The 19784-nt window shown below is 39.2% G+C and overlaps 2 protein-coding genes and 1 long non-coding RNA gene across 3 annotated transcripts; 1 reads left to right on the forward strand and 2 right to left on the reverse strand.

The window, feature by feature from the left end:
- Nucleotides 1-8071: 8071 nt before the first annotated feature.
- On the reverse strand, nucleotides 8072-12929 carry LOC130727018 (probable phosphoribosylformylglycinamidine synthase, chloroplastic/mitochondrial). The gene is made up of 3 exons (XM_057578345.1): nucleotides 12774-12929; nucleotides 12625-12682; nucleotides 8072-12497 (listed from the first exon to the last, which is right to left on the reverse strand). Exons 2-3 carry the CDS (start codon nucleotides 12664-12666, stop codon nucleotides 8319-8321), a joined length of 4221 nt encoding a protein of 1406 aa, XP_057434328.1. The 5' UTR covers nucleotides 12667-12682; nucleotides 12774-12929; the 3' UTR covers nucleotides 8072-8318.
- A 1539-nt stretch (nucleotides 12930-14468) lies between these two features.
- Nucleotides 14469-16661, forward strand: LOC130724911 (uncharacterized). The gene is made up of 4 exons (XM_057576177.1): nucleotides 14469-14529; nucleotides 14609-15031; nucleotides 15122-15799; nucleotides 15877-16661. Exons 1-4 carry the CDS (start codon nucleotides 14469-14471, stop codon nucleotides 16659-16661), a joined length of 1947 nt encoding a protein of 648 aa, XP_057432160.1.
- An 887-nt stretch (nucleotides 16662-17548) lies between these two features.
- Nucleotides 17549-19258, reverse strand: LOC130725936 (uncharacterized). Its single transcript, XR_009014649.1, has 3 exons — nucleotides 19216-19258; nucleotides 18653-18719; nucleotides 17549-17916 (listed from the first exon to the last, which is right to left on the reverse strand). It is a non-coding gene; the product is annotated as an uncharacterized LOC130725936 (long non-coding RNA).
- Nucleotides 19259-19784: the final 526 nt, after the last annotated feature.

Genomic DNA, 19784 nt, shown 5'->3' on the forward strand with positions numbered 1-19784 from the left:
CAACGTTACAATTTTCTAAAGGAGTACTATATTATAACATGAGACTGGTATACCTTAAGGCACACAATTATTATAAAAAGATATACGACATCTAATTCGAAATTCCAATTTCCAACAACAATTAATTAACTTCCATCATCTAAACAACCTCATCTAACCATCTTAGCTACCCTCTGTAGAACCCACCACCTAACAGGAGAGCTTATCGAATCTATAAGACTGCTCCAAGAGGAGAGGAGAGAATGAGGACTCTCAAGAGGGGTTAAGGGGTGTTCTTTATTAGGGTAATTGTTACCCAATTAGTTTGGTCAATTTGTGGGGTGGTTTGTAAGTTTACTAGAGCTTAAATATGTTTTTATTTCCTATAAAATGAACAAAATTTGATTTTCATCTCTCGTCGTCAGAGTAAAACTGCAAAAACACTCATATATCATGGAAATGCTTCAATTTTTGTCATCGCTTGAGAAAGAGCTTTGGTAACCTCTGTCCGACCAAGTCTATGTGGCACGTCCACGTGTGAAAGATTTATCTATATGTGCGACGATAAAGCAGTTGTGGTGGAAGCAATTAGCATATTTAGATTATTTCGAACCTGATCGTTTTAATGAATTAAGAGAGACTTGTGTTGTTATGTCATTTAGACAAAATTTGGTTTCTATTCATGCATTGTACAAGTGTGGTTATTCTTGTTCTTTTGAAAGTGTTAAATTTAGTTTTTCTCTTAATTCTACTTTAGAAGCAATCGGTTCCTTAATTGATAAATTATATATGCTGAAAAAACAATTGTTTCATCTAATGAAACCTTGCAAACAATATCAAGAGGTACAAAATGCAAGTTATGATCCCTTAACTAAGTCCTTTTATTTCTTTTGAGATGAGAAACGTGAGATTTCTTGAGGATGTTGTGTTAGAGGGTGGAGATAAAGAAGTTCCACCAGAAGAGCAGACTCAACAACCTCGACAAGAAGTTCCGCTTAGACGATTCACCAGAAAGATATAGAGTGCATCTTGTTACTAAGGGTTACCCATCAATGGTATCACAACTTTCATCAAATCATTGTCTCTTTAGGTTTTGAGGTCAATGTAGTTGTTGATTTTTTTATACAAGTTCAATGGGAGTAAATGTATGATTCCTAGTGCTCTATGTTGATAAATTACTTTTTTTTATCGGCATGTTGATAAATTACTAGTAGCGATATAAACTTGTTGCACGTAACCAAGAGGTTTTCTAAAAAAGTTTTTAAAATTAAAGATCTTGGTAACACTTCTTTTGTATTGGAAATTAAGATACACGGAGATGAATCTCGGTATGTTCTTGGCTATCACAAACAAGTTATATCAAAAAGGTACTGCTGAATTCAACATGAAAGATTGTGCAAAAGGAGATACTCCTGTTGCTAAAGGAGACAAGTTTGGTCTCAATCAGATGCCCCAAGAATGAAATTGAGATAAGAAAAATGCAAAAAGTTTCTTATGCTTCCGCTGGGGAGTCTCATGTACGCTCATGTATGTACGCATTCAGATTTAGCGTGCATAGTAGGCATATTGGGCAGATACTTAAGTAACCACTGTTTGGATCATTGAAACGCAGCAAAACAGATTATGAGGTACTTACAAAAGATAAAAGATTACATGAGCATGTATCAGAATTCAGGAAATTTGGAAATCATTAAGTATTCTGACTTTGATCTTACGGGTTGCTAAGGTATAAAGGATTCACTTCTAGTTATGTTTACATGTTGTCTAGAGGAGCTATATCCTGAAAAAAAGTGCTAAGCAAACACTCATATCTAGCAAACACTCATATCTCTTTCCATTATGGTAGCTTAATTCATACCTTGTTAGGAGGCAACCATTAAGCGATATGGATGCGAATTATAGTTGATGTTGTCTTGTTGAGAACCAACCACACAAGCTTTAGATACATCATACTAGGATTTTAGCCCGTCTTCGTGCGATGCACGGACGAGCAGATCTAAAATTTATCATATTTATTCAATCAATTTATTTCACTCCAATTAATTAACTGTCATACCACTTATTGTAACAATTATGAATCACAACCCAAATATGACTTAGCCGAAACATATGGGTCAATGGACAAATTATAAATATTCATATGTATAACAAAGCTATATTTCAATTTATCTTTGTCAAAATAACTTAAACAAAATTACAGTGTTTTTTTCTCAATAATCAATTGTAGATTTTTTAAAAAACCTCCTTATAAACAATGTTTTTCGTTACATCTCGTTCCTTAACATTCTCGTTGCATATTAGGATCTTCAAACCAGATCTCGTCTTCACACGAGAAACAACAACATACAATTGTCCAAAAATTGACAGAAGTATTCTATAAACTAATGGATTTTTTAAAATTTTATCTGATGTTTACTTGCCCATAAATTGAATGAAAAATTTATTAATTTATATTTTTTGAAGGTTCAAATTGAAGTCCATCTTCAATAAAACCAATTGTAAGTGTATAACCACATCAAAATCTGGAAGATGACTTCTTCTCTTTCTTATATGTTGTTAAAATCAGCATAAGCTTATTTCTTGGCATCTGAGTTCCTTGATTCAATCATTAAATAAAATGAAGGAAATGATAGAAGTCTATTCCCATGACCATCATAATAAGCCTTACATATGATTTAGTCATGCTTATAAGCATATTGTTGGGAAACAAACAAATGAAGATAACATAGTAAGAACTTCACAATAAATACAAACTGTTAGAGTCCCACATTGGCTAGAGATGTGGCCAAGCAATTGCTTATATATGGTTGTGCAAACCTTAACTCTTGAGCTAGCATTTGTGGTTGAGTATAGGCCTCCCAATTTCTAATATGGTATCAGAGCCTATCCTAGATCCATTTGTTGTGGAGACCACCCATATTTGGGCCACCCGTTGTTGATCCCACGTTCCAGTCTGTTCAATCCTGGACGTGAGGGGGTGTGTTAGAAGTCCCACATTGGCTAGAGATAGAGCCAAGATAAGCTTTATAAGGGTAGTGCAAACCTCAACTCTTGAGCTAGCTTTTGTGGTTGAGTATAGGCATCCCAATTTCTAATATGGTATCAGAGTCAATGGTTATTTGACCATGGGCCTGGGCCCCTATCCTAGATCCATTTGTTGTGGAGACCTCCCATATTTGGGCCACCTGTTTCATTCCATGCTCCAGATGTTCTACACTGGGCGTGAGGGGGTGTGTTAGAGTCCCACATTGGCTAGAGATGTGGTCAAGCAATTGCTTATATATGGTTGTGCAAACCTTAACTCTTGAGCTAGCATTTGTGGTTGAGTATAGGCCTCCCAATTTCTAATACAAACATAACAGCTTATATTGATAATAGGGTTACTTAAACTGCAGTTCTGCAGGTCACAGTTATCAAAAGGTTACAAATACCAGATATATACCAAGTTCACCACACTACATGTACTGGTAACATAGGACATCTAGCATCACACTTAATTAAATACAATACTTAGTTCAGTGGCCCCATAGATATACAAAAAAGGGACCGACATAATGCTAACACATAATACCTAGGTAAGCCATATCCACCATCAAGTAATGAACCTCTAAAAGCCAGCAGGTTTTAACTTAGGTTCATGATTTTCCTGGGCCTTGAACCCAGCAATTGGTAAAAAATGACCCTCGCAGTCGGACCCCCTATCATTTATCTTAATTTCCTTCAAGCGATTAATTTCACCTAACATTCCATCATTAGCATTGGCCAAGTCATGAGAACTGATTTCTAGCTTCTCCACCACGTGTGTTTCAACCTTTCTTAACTTGCTATCTGCATCTTCATAAAGCTCACTCCCAGACACTTTCAGTTTTCTTTTCACAAAATTTTTAGGAGCACTATCATTGATACTTTCTCCATATCCAGCAACATGGGCAACATGTCCTCCCTCACCATCTGTCACCTATGAGTTGTTCTAAAAGTTAGTAAATGCTACAAAATTCAAAGATGTCGACTATGTTATAAAAATTGACTGTTTTAAGATGCCTCATATAAATTAGGTAAGAAAAGGATAGACATGTTACATTCACAGAGACACCTCATTCAACTTCTGAAAACAAAGAGATATGTAAAAGATTAGGAACTTTGATGAACACAGAGTCAAAGAAATAATTAAATGACTGACATAACCCAAACAACTCCCAAGAAGGAGAAAACAGTTCTTACCTAATATTGAATAAGATCCATCCTTGATGGAAGTAAGAAATGATAAACTACATAAATTCAACACAAATTGAAACCATAATTTTTGTTGCTTCAACATAACATGATTAAAGCGTAATGTCTCAGGTGCTACCGCATGAATTTATTGCAGGAGGAGTCAAGCTAATTTCTTGTGACTGTTTATTTAAGATTGTATTCTGATTGTTGGTTTCCAGTGCATTGGCGGGTTTCACTCAAGTTACCTATGGTGGGGGTACGTTTTTTTGTTGATTTGGTGGACTGCTCAGGTTGGAGGACAGATCAGATTTGATGCATGAAGAATAAATGTAGAAAAGTGTTTGGGTGATCTGGAATTGATGTAACACAGGTTAAGGGAAGGAGCTAGCAGATGCATGAAGGCGCGATCTCATGTGACTTGAGGCATGCTGGGTTACAATGAATGGTAGATATGACACTATTGTATGGCAAGGGAAAGAATACATATATTTCAATAGGTAGGGAGCTGTATGTTTTTACTTGATTAACTCTTGATTTATGTACTCTTTTTCCTTCCTAATGGTTTTTCTCACTGGGTTTTCCTTAGGGAGGTTTTAATGAGGCACAGTTTCTTGAGTGAGGTTGATTACTTGGTGGGTGTTTCGTTTTGTACTTTTAATATCATGAGAAGGTTTCCTCATGACTGCATTATATCAATAAAGTCTTCTCTTAAAAAAAAAACATGATTAAATTTACTATAAATAATAAGTACAGAAGTTCCCAGTCCCAATCAAGATATCCCATATATTTTGATTAACTTGTAACTAAGGGGTACTCAGAAGAAAGGTACAACAGTTTTCAGTCTCTATAAATCACAAAATTTCTACACTTTAAACTACTGATACAAGGAATGATGTCAAGCTAATGCATCAAAGTTCAATACATAGATAATAGAAATAAACTAATAAATCTGTGATTGGTAAAAAGAAAATAAACAGGTTCAAACATTAGACGAAGAAAACAAATTAAAATTGTGCTGCATCCTTCATGTAGAATTGAGTACAAAGGGGTGACTATTAACATATTAAAACAAAGGACTAAGATCAGATGATGGACAAAAGGACAACAATATAAAAGAAGTACACAAACAGAAGTTACTCGAGATTCAGTTTAGAATTTCGTGCAAGAAAAGATAACACCGGATTGAAGTAAAAGGATGAATATAGGGCACCTAAACAAATCATCACAGTAATAGACTAATTGAATAAAGCACAGCAAGGAGATATCATACCAGCTTGCAATCGAAATTTGGAATAAGAATATCTACAACGAAATGCTAGAGTTAGAACAATCCAGAAGCTGTGGACACAGAGGTTTTAGGGTTGTTGTTTCCTGCAAACGCGAAGAAGAGAAACGGTGAAGGCATAAAAGGAATATAAAGTGGGGTAAAATTAAAATAATTTAAAGCCATAAGTAATAACAACCAACAATTATCTAGACGAAAGAGGAGATGAGCAGAGAAAAATTGCTCGGTGCAAGAACACCAAAATGAACACAAGCTAGCAGTATTTATTTATTTTTTTCGACAATGCAAATATTTATTGAATAAAGCATGAGAGCAAAACTCTCATGGATGGTTCAAATATTACAACTGTTAGAAAGAAGCATAAGTCCAGAGCTTCAACAGGTAGTTTTAGTGCAAAGAAAAAGAGAACAAAGAAAATTAAAAAGCAACATCAAAGGAAATTAAAGTGCAACAAGATGAAACAAATAAAAAAGGAAGAAATTGAAGGCTGTGGCAGCTGCAGCAGCATCACGGCCCTCGCAGATCGGCAAGTCCTGTGTGGTGCTCTTGATGGCCTCTCCATGAAATTCACAGCAACACAACAAAACTGCACATAAATTGAATTAACTGCACCCCAGAAAACAGCACAAGTGCAGCAGGCCTCAGCTTCAAAATTCCTCACAACAAGTGCCAGCCGAAAATTTCCCAAGAAGCATTTTTGTCGTCCATCCACTTTGTCACAACAACCTGCACCTGATATGAATTATCTGCATCCTAGAATGCAGAACAAATGCAGCATTCCACAGCTCCCAAAGCCCCTCACAGCAATTGCCAAAAGAAAAATACCATAGAAGCATTTTTCCTTTCCATCCAAATTGTCCACAACCCATCCTCACACATAGAGCAGCCATAAAACACGAGAAGAGGAAAAAACCATAGCTAGCCGTATTCATAGACAAGTGAAACTGAGAAACATTTGAGCATTTCAAAAATACAATTAAATTAAATTCACATAAATTGAATTGCGTTTCAGAAGCAATCCTGCTTGACAACTATGCATACCAAACCTGTGGTACTAACCTGACATGGCTTATGATACAAATCTATTCTCCTCCTTTAGACAACACATTCTGAACAAATTCAAAACCTACATCATCAGTTCTATTATCCTCCTTCTAATTAACACCTAACGATGGCACACTCTTCAGCTTCAGCCAGAACCCCTTCAACGCAATCAGTGACCTCATCCCCTTCCTCGCAACTTCCACAACTATTCTTGCAATCCAACTACAGTTATACCTTAAACACGCAACAGGGACAGAGCCTGCAGGCATGACGATAACTCACGAACGCTTAGCAGGGAAACACTCCTCACCTTCATCCCATACCCATACTCCATCAACGCGATATGTGATGCCAGCGAAATAGTGTTCCTCGAGTAGAATAGAGGCTAAAAAAAAGCCTCACAAATGAGGGGCCAAGATTAAAGAGTGAAAATGGAGAGAGTCAAATAGACGGCCCATATTGGAAGTTCTTTTAGGAATAGTGATTTCTTGAGTCTCTTTTAAAGTGTAGTAGATTTAACTACATGCCAATCCTCAGAACACAGAAAATTCTCCATCACAAAAAATTATCAGAAGCCATTGACATGTGCTACTGCAATCTCCTTCCTAGTTTGCTTGTGCTACTGCACTCTCCTTCCTAGTTTGCTTCCCAACACTTTCAGAAAAAGCTACAACTTTTAACTCTATACTTGATAAACTCTAAAAATGAGCTCTGGTACAATTGTAAAATGTGGACTGGGCATCTGCTTCAATTTAGTGAAAATGTTAAATGTTAATCATATTTTTCCTCAGATTATACAATTGCATGTTCTTTTTTTTTGATAAGCCAAAATGAATTAAGAATAGCACAAACGGTGCTAAAACTCGTTTACAAGATAGAAGATACAAATAAATTGTGCATAGAACCAAGCAGATTGCCTAACATTCTGCTAAACCAAATTCAGTGTTCCAAACTTAAAGACCAAAAATGCCTGCATGAAGAAACATGACAATTCCATCCCAGTTGTACATTAACCTTTTGCCATCTGCTATCAAGCCAACTATAGATGAAGAAAAGTTTTTATTGCTCTATTAATAAACATTAAACAAGTTTCTGCATAAAGAGAAAAATAATTACACCGATTCAAGTTTTGAAATAATCTAGTGAGTCTTTACAAGAAAGGATTCATTCTCCATTCTCCTTAGCAAGAGTATCAAGACTAGATTCATCTCTAATGTAGTAAAGAAATTTTTTTGCATCTAACAACTATTCAGTTTTACCCAGTAATTTACATTCATATTTTGATATTGTATACTGCTCCCGTACTCAGTCAAATTAATGTATATCATATAAATATCACACACTAGTATACTCAGAATACAATTTTATCAAATCACTTCAACAAAAGGAACTGACTTGCAAAACTATCCCAAAGTTGATAATTAACTTTCAAGGACAATAACATATAATTTAAGCGAAATAATTCAAGCTGGCTATATCGGATAAAGATATTGTTCATTTTCAGAAAAAAAATTGAGCAACATCTGACACCAAAAATCACATCAACAGTATTAGAAATTCTGACACTCTTCACTTGAAAACTGAATATCTGACAGATGAGTTCTACATGAAGCAAAAAGAGAGTTACACCAGGGTAGAAAATAGAAAACCTTTAAACTTGTGACCTCAAACTTGCTTAATCATTGTTGAGCAACCTGTCCATAGATTATTCAAGAGGGTAAATGGATCAATTCTCAACTAAAGCAAGGAACAGAGCTTTCGAAGAAAAAAAGAAAACAAAAAAAAATTGATCATCTCAAGTACACCACTCTCTTGCATTCTGGAACATCCGCAGCCAAGGACTAGGCCCCTTCTTTTCCACATCCCACTGCTTTGGGTACCATGGGAACTGCCACATTAAGAAGCAACGCTCCGGATGAGGCATCATGGCAAGATGCCTCCCATCCGGAGAACAAATAGCTGCAATGCCTAAAGGAGAGCCATTCACATTGAAAGGGTACGTCTCGGTCGGATTGCCAGCATCATCACAATATCTTAGAGGAGCTAACTCTGAATGAGCCACGCGTTCAAACACACCTTTATCCGGGAAATAAGCTCGTCCCTCCCCATGAGCAGTCCATATCCCCAATGTGCTACCCTCCATACCTTTGAACATTATAGCTGGTGAGTCCTTTATTGTCACACTTGTAAAGCGGCATTCAAACCGCCCCGACTCGTTGTGAATGAATCTAGGCTGTGATAGGTCGCCACCATCACCAAGCACACCTCCAACTTGTGGCCCTGGTACCCATCCTAACAAAGCCATAAGCTGACAGCCATTGCATACACCAAGACTGAACGTTTCTGGACGGTTGTAAAACTCCTGAAATTGTTTCAAAAGGGGCTCATTGAACCTTATGGAAGCAGACCAACCTTTTGCAGAATCAAGCACGTCAGCATAGCTAAATCCACCAACAAATACAATTCCGCGAAACTCTTGCAAAGAGATCACTCCATTAAGAAGGTCGGTCATAGTAACATCCCATGGTTCAAAACCTGCTGCGTGAAACGCTGCAGCCATTTCTCTGTCTCCATTGCTCCCTTCTTCTCTAATCACAGCCACTTTAGGTTTTGCATTTGCAGACAAATACTTTTCATCAGTGAAGGAAGGAGTAAAGGAAAGTTCCCATGAGGGCTCATGACGATGTTTTAGACCTTCTCTCTCCATATCCACGCATGATGCTAATCTTTGGAACTTCTCCAACTGAAAACTGGTTTCTTCCCACATGTCCCTGAGGATGCTAGTTTTTTCTGTTAAACAAGTCTCCCCATCAACCTTAACTTCTATTGATGGAGTGGCAGTTACTTGACCAATGATCTCAGCCACAACTCCCACACTGTTCAGTTTATCCATAACAGAAGCCAGATTTTTCTTGCTTACCTCAAGAACTAACCCAAGCTCTTCTGCATAGAGTGTTTGAAAAAGACTGTTACCTCGTGAAGCCAAGTCTAAAACAAGTCCACGATTACCAGCAAATGCCATCTCTAAGGCACAAACAAGAAGCCCACCATCACTAATGTCATGACCAGCAGAGATCAGATCATCGGTAAGAAGCTCTTGAACACCTTCAAAGACCTTTTTAAGGTAAGGAATATCATCAACATCAGGACACTCATTCCCAACTTGGTCAAATGCCTGGGCAAGAGCAGATCCACCTAAACGCCGCTTCCCCTTAGACAAATCAATATGAAGCAGGATACCATCATCACCAAGTTTTAAATCTGGTGTCACTGTTTTAGTTATATCAGGACAAGTAACATAAACACTAATAACAAGATTTCCAGGCGCCTTGACAACTTCACTTCCAGAGTGGGCTGCCATAGAAAGACTGTCTTTCCCTCCATCAATAGCAATACCAAGTTCAATCATTGCTTCAGACAAAGATATAGCAGCATCATACATGGCAGCTCCTTCCCCATCAAGCTTGGCAGCATACATCCAATTACCACTAGCCTTGACATCAGAAAGGGAAGTTACCTTTGCCCATACAAGGTTTGTGAGGGCTTCTCCAACAGCCAACCGGGCCATTGCTTTGGGGTCTAACAGACCTTTGATTGGTTGCTCCCCAATGGCGCATGCACCTCCTGTTAAATCTGTAAAAGTCTGAGCCGTAACAGCAACATCAGCAAGGGGAATCTGCAAAGGGCCAACAGTCTGCTGCTGAGCCACTAGACCAGTGACACACCTATCAACTTTTGTTGTTAAGAAGCGTTTTGAGCAGACGGATGGTAAACTCAGAACCCTCTTGAGAGAATCTATTACTGTGATCCCAGGGGCAATATCTAGAGGCTCCTGCTCATAAACAACCCGATTAAATTCAAAAGATTTCTGAGGCATGTCACCAAGGACCTTCTCCAATTCAAAATCCACAGCCGGGGGAGGTGGAGGGAGCCCATTTGAGAGATTCTTTTGAGTTGCTAAGCTATCAACTAACACGACACGCCCATCACCACTGATAGTTCCAATCACAGCCATTGAAACCTTTTCCCTATTACTGATTGACTTTAAGAGCTCATGACTTTCTGGCTTCACCAATATTGCATCTTGCTCCTGATACTCTGCACCCCAAATTTCTAAAACAGACATTGTATAATCACCAACCTTTACTTTTCGGACATCTATCTCAGCACCTTTTGGATATATAATTTCCTTTACAACATTACAGTTCCCACCAGCACCCTGATCATGAATGCTGATAATTGGATTTTTATCCCCCATCTCAATACAGGCACGAACAAGACGATACAATTTTTGTGCCATCTCAGCATCCCCACGTTGTACAGCATTGAAATCAAGCTCTGCATCATTCTGCCCACTGACCATGCTAGAGGCTGCCCCGCCTCCCATCCCAATACGATAAGCAGGGCCTCCAATTTTAACAACCAGCATTCCAATGTCAGGCTCCCCCTTTGATATATGATGGTGGTCAATCTGCCCAATGCCTGCACTAAACATGATCGGCTTCAACCATTCGCGCCTCTCCCCACTAGGAAGTCTCATTCCAAAAGTTCTGCAGTAGCCCTGGATCAAGGGCTCTCCAAATTTGTTCCCATAGTCAGATGCACCATTACTGGCATCTATAAGAATCTGCAAAGGTGATGCCAAATTTGATGGATAAGTAAATGATAGGTCTTCCCAAGGGGCATATAATCCTGGCGTGTTGAGATTCCCAACACAATAACCAGCAGTAGCTGCCTGGACAAAGGACCCCCTTCCTGTTGCATGTGTATCCCTAATGCGACCTCCTGCACCTGTCTCCGCACCAGGATATGGTGCCACAGCACATGGAAAGTTGTGTGTTTCAGCTGTGAATAAGATATCTAACTCCCTTGCTATCACATCTAACGAACATGAGGTACCGGGCTGAACTGGTCGCAGCGGGTTTACTTGGAAACCTCTGATTGCACTTGAGTTATCCTTAAATCCAATGACAGAGTTATTTGGATTGGCCTGTAAAGTACTTTTCACAATTTGCATCAGAGTCCTATCCATTACCTTCCCATCAATGACAATCTTTCCAGTAAAAAACCAGTGCCTGCTATGCTCACTGTTTGACTGCGCAATATCAAACAGTTCAACATTTGTTGGATTACGCTTGAAGTCTTCCATGAAAAGCTTGGTATAATATTCTAAATCCTGTTCATCAAAGGCGAAACCCATCTCCAGATTAATCTCTTCTAAGGCCTTTCGTCCTCTCTCCATGACAGGTATATAACGAATTTCCTCAGGAACTAAATTGGTCTCAAAGGATGTTAGCTTCTGAGTATAAACACATTCAGTCATCCTATCATGTACCATGGATGCAAATTCATTAATTTGACTGTCTTGCAATTCACCGTTCGTGTACAACAAGTACCTCCTCGACCGTTCCAAACGGTTCACTTCCGTCAAACCACAGGCTTGGCAAATAGACACAGCATTAGCAGACCACGCTGTGGTAAACGATAACCTCGGCCCAACCTCTACTACAATTGCGCTACAATCCTCCGTCCTCTTCTCCTCAAGAAAGCTCTCAGTTCCCAGATTCTCCGGCTCAAACGTTTCTCGCAGAAGCCATTGAAGGACAGAAAGTTTTCTGCTTGAAAGCTGCGAAGTAAGGCCAATGTTGAAACACTGCTCTGTCTTCATTCCCACTATCTGATCAGAGATTTTAGTTTGAGCCTCCTTAAGAAGCTCAGCCGCTGCACTGTCTTCCATACACGGAACACGGAACAAATGAAAAACCTCCAAACCAGGCTTCTGAACCAATCCAGACTCCACTCCAACATTGCTAGAAACCACAGCTCTAGGATTCTCTTGAGCTTGGCACCTCAAAGACAAACCTTTTCGAGCCGAAACCGGAACCTGACCCCTACTACAAGCAGCACCCCAAAGTAAATGAGTTCTCTGTATCTGAGGCTTCTTCAACAGAAGTAAAGTTTGCCTGCAGGTACCCTGAAACCAAAAATCACCAAAAATTAAGCATGCTAAAGTGCTAAACCAATAGGTAAATCAAAAAGTGAAAATGAGAAAAACCCATTTCCAAGTTTCAAAATTTATAACAGAGGGAGAGAAAGCAAACCTGTAGAAATTCAGACACCCCAATTTCAGTGGCAGCCGCCATGTGCTCAATCAAAGCTCTAAAACAGTGAAAAAAAGAGATGAAAAAAATGAAAATTAGAGAAGGGAGCAGTATGAGTATGAGATATGGGTGTGATGAGAATCAACTACCAGGAGTAGTGGTGAAGAACAGCAGAAAGCAAGTGCTCCGGCAGTGTGAAACAGAGAATGAGGTTTTGGTGTGGGCGCGTGGGAAAGAATAAACCCTACTCTCTTTTTGTTTTTTATTTTCGCTTCCATTGCTTTTATATGAATCAGATACATTTTTGGCTGGCTATTTCTCTTCCTTTCTTTTTGCTGAATATGAAACAGATGCTTTTCTTTTCTCTTTAAAATTGATCCGAGATTATCTGAAACTATACCAGGGTAATTTTTATTGTTTTTTTACATAAATTTAGGAATTTTTTTCTGAATAATGCAAAAAATATTTTTAATTAGCAAAAAGGGCTAAAAAAAAATATTTAGCAAGATGGGGTACTTTTGGACACGTTGGCGCTGAGGTGTATGGGGTAGTATGGTTCCGCAACAAAACTCGCGGAACCCATGTATTATTTCTGAAAAAGTAAGTCTGACTGATTGGGAAATGATGGGTTGCAGGGTGATTGGAAACATCATTGTCTTATGATGGTTGGCCGCTAGTTGGATTCGCAAGTTTTCTTGCGTTTTCCTTGTATTCTGAAAAGCAGAGTCTGAAAAGTTGATGGCAATGATGGGTCAATGATGGTGGCAGGTTGGCAGGGGACAAGACAAGACACGGAAACCGCAAACAATGTTGCGAATCCAACTTTTATGGCATGGGGAAGGAGCGCGTGGCAGAGTCAATGATGAAGGTTGGTGTCGCAAGTTTACTTGCGAATTCAGATGCTTTTCAGGTGCTTTTCAGGTGGCAGTACTGACATGGAGGGAAAGGAATGGCTAATATTGAAAACGCAAATATATTCGCGAATCCATGATACACAAAATGACAAAATAAGCGAGATTGACTGGATTCTCATTTTTTTTTGCGAATTCAAAACACTATAAGTTCAAAACTTGAATCTCCTGAGTCTCATAACTTTCTTCTACGAAAAATACCCTTGAATATTTTCAAAACTTCAATCTCCTGCATTTCATAACGTTTCTGTAACGAAAAAAACCTTTGCAATGGATCAAGTTATTACTTTTGTGTATTACGATGGTAGGGTTGTCCATGGCGACCAAGGTGCCATATTCGAAGGTCGGAGAAAGTCCATGCATCTGAAGCGCAATATTACCTTTGACCGTTTGAAGAAGAAAATCCACGAAAGGTTGAAGGTGCAAAGGAACTAGATGATTTCTAGAGTCAGCTCTAGATTTATGACGACATCGAATCCCATTTTTTTTATGCATTTTGAGATAGTTGATAATGTTGATGTGCAAGTCATGATTGATGCATTTAGTCAGCAGTCATATACGGTTCAGCTGGAGCTGTATGTTGAAGTTACTGAAGCTGGAAGTTCATCAATGCCAGTGCCGACGTATCCGTCGTCTACTCAACCGACACCCACTGAAGACGGTGGTAGACATGTTGTTGATGAGGAGGTTCTTGCAGAACCATATACTGTGCCTTTTAGCGTTATGAGTATTGAAGAGGCCAATATCGTCGTTCCTTCGGATGTCGCAGTTAATTTGGGCGATGATTATGACTACCGCCTTGACAATGATAATGTGGACGGTGAAGTCATTCCTTCAGACGATGACGACAATGAAGATGAAAGAATGCAAGAAGGAGGTGACGAGTCTGACACAGACGAAGAGGGAGACTGACACGCTAATCCTCAGCCTCAGATGGCACCTCATCCTGCTGATCAACCCGCGGCACCAATGAATGTCAATGTTGAAACCCAAGGTATGTACAATCAACATATCTCATCAAGCGTTATTTTTTATAAATATATGGTACTTGATATATTTCTATAATTTTTTAGGCCACCCAAACACGGCCCCATTCTGGAGTGCTTCTTCGCATTATACATATATTAACTGGGATCACCCAGATGAAGAAACTGATTTTTATTCTGAAACGGATGTGAATGGATCATGGAAGCTTGGTGATGACTTATGTAAAGGTTTGATTTTTGAAAACAAGCGTGTTGTACAGGATGCCCTGTTACACTATTGTCTTAGACTAAATCAAACTTATAAGATGAGTGAATCCAAGCCAGAGTACTTTACTGCAAAGTGTCAGAAATCCGTAGATGGCTGCCCGTGGAGGATAAGGGCACATCTATCCAAAAAAATTGGTAAATGGACCATATCCAAATGGGAGGGTTCGCATACGTGCTTAAATGCGATGACTTCTCAAGACCACAAGAAGATGACGTCAACCTTCATGTCCAACTACATTCTTGGTATAATGCTTACATATGATTACTATTTCGCTACACATTTACAAATATGAAATTGCTATTAACCTACTTTATTTTTCTTTTATGTCTTAGGCATGGTAAGTGCCCAACCAACTATCCCTATTTCTCTCATACAAGAGAGGATCAGTGGTCAGCTCAATTACAAGGTGTCATACTTTAAAGCTTGGAAGGCGAAGCAAAAAGCACTTGCTCGCGTGTTCGGTGATTGGGAGGAGTCTTACGACCTGCTCCCTAGGTGGTTGGAATATATGCTGAGGTTTTCCCCTGGATCCCATTACGAGTTTGTCACAACTGACTATAAGGACCAGTATGGCAATGTTGTTCCTGATTTCAAGAAATTTGGTCGAGTGTTTTGGACGTACAAACAATGTTGTGACGCATTCAACTATTGCAAGCCAATGATACAAATTGATGGCACATTCCTCTACGGAAAGTATAGTGGAACTTTGCTTATTGCCACGACACAGGACGGGAACAGTAATGTGTTGCCTTTAGCTTTTGCAATTGTGGAGGGAGAAACACTCGGTGCTTGGACGTGGTTTCTTCGTCTGATGCGTGTGCATGTCACCAGGAAACAAGGGATATGTCTAATATCAGACAGACACGCCAGCATTCTCTCAGCAGTGGGGAATCCATCTAACGGGTGGCAGCCACCAAACGCTTATCATGTGTATTGCATTCGCCACGTTGCCAGCAATTTCAACTCCAGGTTTCACAACACAGAGCAGAAAAATGAACTGATAAATATGGGTAAGTTTGCATCTGTTCATTAGTTCAAAATTTTATTTTTTTAATATGGAATATTGAAATTTGTTTGAAATGTGCAGCTTACGAGCCTTGCCCGTATCTTTTCGAGCAACGCTTAGCGGCTTTTCGAGGGCACAACACAGCTGTCCGGCAATGGATAAATGACATCAGCAATGAGAAATGGAGCCGAGCTTGTGATGTGGAAGGTCGTAGATACGGCCACATGACCACGAACTTATCTGAGGCTGTGAACAAAGTGTTCAGGGGTGCTAGAAACTTGCCTATCACTGCACTTGTTAAATGCACATATGACAAGCTTGTGGAATATTTTGTGCAGCGAGGTTCTGTAGCAGCAGCACAACAAAGAGCCGGCGACAGATATTATAACAAGGTCATGGAGGCCATGACAAAGAATGCGACGGTTGCCCAGTCTCACATTGTGCGGACGTATAGCATAGATAGGTCCAGGTTCGAAGTAGAGGAGGGATTCAACCAACAGAACCATCGCAGTGGTTATACGTGGCGACTGAACTTAGATGAAAGAACTTGCGAATGTGGACGCTTCCAGACGTTCAAATATCCTTGTTCACATGTGATCGCGGCGTGCGCCAACCAGAGTTTAGACTATCTTCAATATGTGGACCCTGTTTATACGATTCAGAACATTGTGGATGCGTATTCAGGGCAGTGGTACCCCATTGGGAATGATCTGAACATGCCGCCAAGAGTTGGGCCTAGAATTGCTCCAGATCCTGCCAAAATACGGAAGAAGGGTCGTCCAAGGTCTACCTGTATAAGAAATGAGATGGACTTGAGGGAGACTCAATCTCAGCCGAGTCGGAGATCGGTGTCACTACAAAGATAAATATGTTGCTTTAATTGTGCAAGCTCTTAAATTAATCACCATGTGTAAGCTTGAAGTGTAGTCCAAATGCATGTAAGAAATAATTATGTTAGAGCTTAAACATTGGCTCATTGCTATTGTTTCTAACTTAATATGAATTGGATGCTAGTATATATCAAAACAAGAACGAAAGAATTTAATAGTATAGTATTATATACTCGTATATTATATATATATATATATATATAAACTAAAAGTTTAATGTATAAACTAAATTTTTATTATATACTCGTATATATATATATAAACTATATATATTATATATATATATATAAATGTAAACTATAATTTACGTAAAAACATAAATATTAAACACTAATATATTACACACTAATATATTACACACCAATATATTACACACCAACTTTAAAGTCTAAAATATATTACACACCAACTTTAAATTCACTAATTATAAGTAAATGATACAACAAATCAACAATTTCGACAATTAGGATAAGGACGGTCTCTTGCATCCCGATATGGCCTATCTGGGTCTCCCCCTGCAGCTGCACGGTTCAAGTCCAGTTGGAAGTTAGCCTGTGTCTGCTGGAGCTGGGAAGGGTATATATCTTCCCAGAATTGCGGTCGAGGAGGATCCAGCAATTCACGAATTGCAACACCATCCTAGTCACCCATTGGATTCCAAGTATCTGGATTAACGTCTTGCATATGCACTGGCGGTGTTTGAAAGTTGTCATAGCCATGTTGTGACCCAGCAAATGACTGTTCACTGTAACGCCCTGATTTCTCGAGGGTCACTTTAGTAAATTTTTCCAAAAACGTGAGTAAATTTTTGTCGAAATAAAACCTTTGAATGATAATAAATAAAAGATAGACTGAATGCTGAATAAACTTTATTTTATTAAATAGACCAAGGCTTTTTCTTTATTACATCAGGACTCAATGAAGGAAACTAGTGCTTTCAACCTTTCTTAAGCTCATCCACATACACGATGGCTTTAAGAAGGTATCGAGCCCTAAAACAACACTCGACCTCACCCCCAGTACAGACTCAATTATCCCACTCAATACCCGACTCATAGGCCGCGTGCCCTCCAAGGCCTCCAACGCTCGCATCATATCGTCTCGCATCCTCTACTCTCGCTAGTCCCATAGCTGAACCATCGGTCGCGCGGTCGATATCTCGAGCCTTGCCGTCGTCCACATCAAGCAGGTGCATGGCCGCATCTCGACTGATCACACGCATGCTTGTTGTCTAGGCGTTAAGCGCCCCAAACAACAAACAGCAAACAAGCAAGGGTCAACTTCTAACACACACATATCATAAGTAGGGTATACTACCCTATCAATCACAAGTTCTTCTCTAAGCTAACATTCACAAATAGGGGAACTATATCAAGCTCTAAGTTGCACAAGTATGGGGAAACTATCTCATAATTCTAAGTTATTGTCAGTCAATGCTTGTGCATATGCATGCAGACGCTTTGGATATCCATAAGCCAATCCCTCATGGAAAGGCAGGACGAACACGACTCCACGATCGGGGTTGGACACCTCCAACACACCGCTGCCCAACAGCTTGACGATCGGGGTTGGACCTCTCCAACGCACTGCCGTTTCACGTTCGTCCTTTGTTCAGGTCCATCCCCTGAACGTCACCACTGACTAGCCCAGTCCAGGTCACCAGCCGTGGCCAACCAAGCCCAGTCCAGGTCACTTGGCCCACAAATTCATGCCATGCAAGTCAGTCATCATCACTAGGCCCTAAGCCCATCACGTTCATCTCACATGAACAAAATATCGTAACATAGTAACTTGCATGCATATCAATAAAAGTAGCTAACATCCTAGGCATATAGGCATGTTCATAATAACACTAGCTAACATTTATTGCATCATCATCATATAACATATCTAGCACATATATCATCGATAGTCCTAGTATCATGCTTTCTAACAATCACAATCAGTCATAGCCGAAGTGCCCTTACCTCAAAGGTACGCTTTCCTAGAAGTCTCGGGTTGCTCCTTGAAGCTAGGTCTACACTTGGAAATTTCCTACCAACGAACGGACAGAGTAACGTTACTAATCGGACAATCGAATCGATCATAAGCCCATCCCCTTGTTGATCACGAAATCCCCCCCCCCCCCCCAAAAACCTTGAAAATCCAAAATCATTTCTTTCATAAGATCAAACATTCTTTTCTAAAACATTTTGCTTGAAGATCATAAGAACACTTGAAGAACTTTCGAAGAAAAACATAATTTTCGCATAGATTCAATCCTCCCAAGATCAAAACCTCCTTTATAAAATCCTTTCTTTGAAGATCATAAGAACAAAATGAGAACATCAAGAACTTCTTTAAGAAAACCCTCAAATAGATAAACATTTCTAAGCAACTTGATTAAAATCATTCTCTTCTGGATTTGGCAGATCAGCTTAAGCTGCAACCACAGAGCATATTGAGAATGACCTTGCTCAAGGCTTAGAAACTAAACTAACCTAAGAAAAATAAAAATAAAATAAAGACAAGAGAGGGAGAGAGAGCTCACACAAATGCAGAGGAGAGGAGAGCTCTTGGTGTGAAGAAATGAGAGGGGGAAAGGCTCTATTTGTAGTGAGAGGTGAGAGCAAGGTATTAATTGCTTTACTTCCTCCCCAAGTGAGGCCCAAAACCGCCCCTCCTTCAGCCCATTCTAGGTTTTCTAGAACTTTCTAAAACTCCCCACTTTTAGCCCTCAAATTTAGGTTTATTTCCTAAATTAAACCCCATAAAAATTATCATTTAAATCCCTAATTATTTGAAGAAATAAAATCTGAGTCACAAGAGTTTTAAATCAGATTTGGAGGGATCCTTGGAAGTTTTAAAACTTTAGAAATCAATCCCCCATCAAATAGAAAATCAAAGAATCACATCCCTAATTTTTCTCCATCATAAACCTAGCTAGAAAAGGAAATTTTTGCAAAAGTCTTCTTTTTCCTTCCTCCACAAGTCTTGGCCGACCACACACTCTCCTTGCTCAGATTTTCACCAAAAATTTTTAAAATAATAATTTAAATAAAAACCCCAAAATAATTAATGCATTAAATGCACCATTTCCCTCCTAAATGCATCAAAATT

The sequence above is a fragment of the Lotus japonicus genome, chromosome 6 (genome assembly GCF_012489685.1).
Source record: "Lotus japonicus ecotype B-129 chromosome 6, LjGifu_v1.2".
Classification (NCBI taxonomy): domain Eukaryota; kingdom Viridiplantae; phylum Streptophyta; class Magnoliopsida; order Fabales; family Fabaceae; genus Lotus; species Lotus japonicus.

Excerpts from the sequence above, each read along its gene's own strand:
- LOC130727018 (XM_057578345.1), bottom strand. The coding sequence starts at position 12,666 with ATGGCGGCTGCCACTGAAATTGGGGTGTCTGAATTTCTACAG. Across the intron at positions 12,498-12,624 it reads GGGTGTCTGAATTTCTACAG|GGTACCTGCAGGCAAACTTT; the intron begins GTTTGCTTTCTC and ends TTTTGGTTTCAG.
- LOC130724911 (XM_057576177.1), top strand. The coding sequence starts at position 14,469 with ATGGCACCTCATCCTGCTGATCAACCCGCGGCACCAATGAATGTCAAT. Across the intron at positions 14,530-14,608 it reads TGTCAATGTTGAAACCCAAG|GCCACCCAAACACGGCCCCA; the intron begins GTATGTACAATC and ends ATAATTTTTTAG. Across the intron at positions 15,800-15,876 it reads AAATGAACTGATAAATATGG|CTTACGAGCCTTGCCCGTAT; the intron begins GTAAGTTTGCAT and ends TGAAATGTGCAG.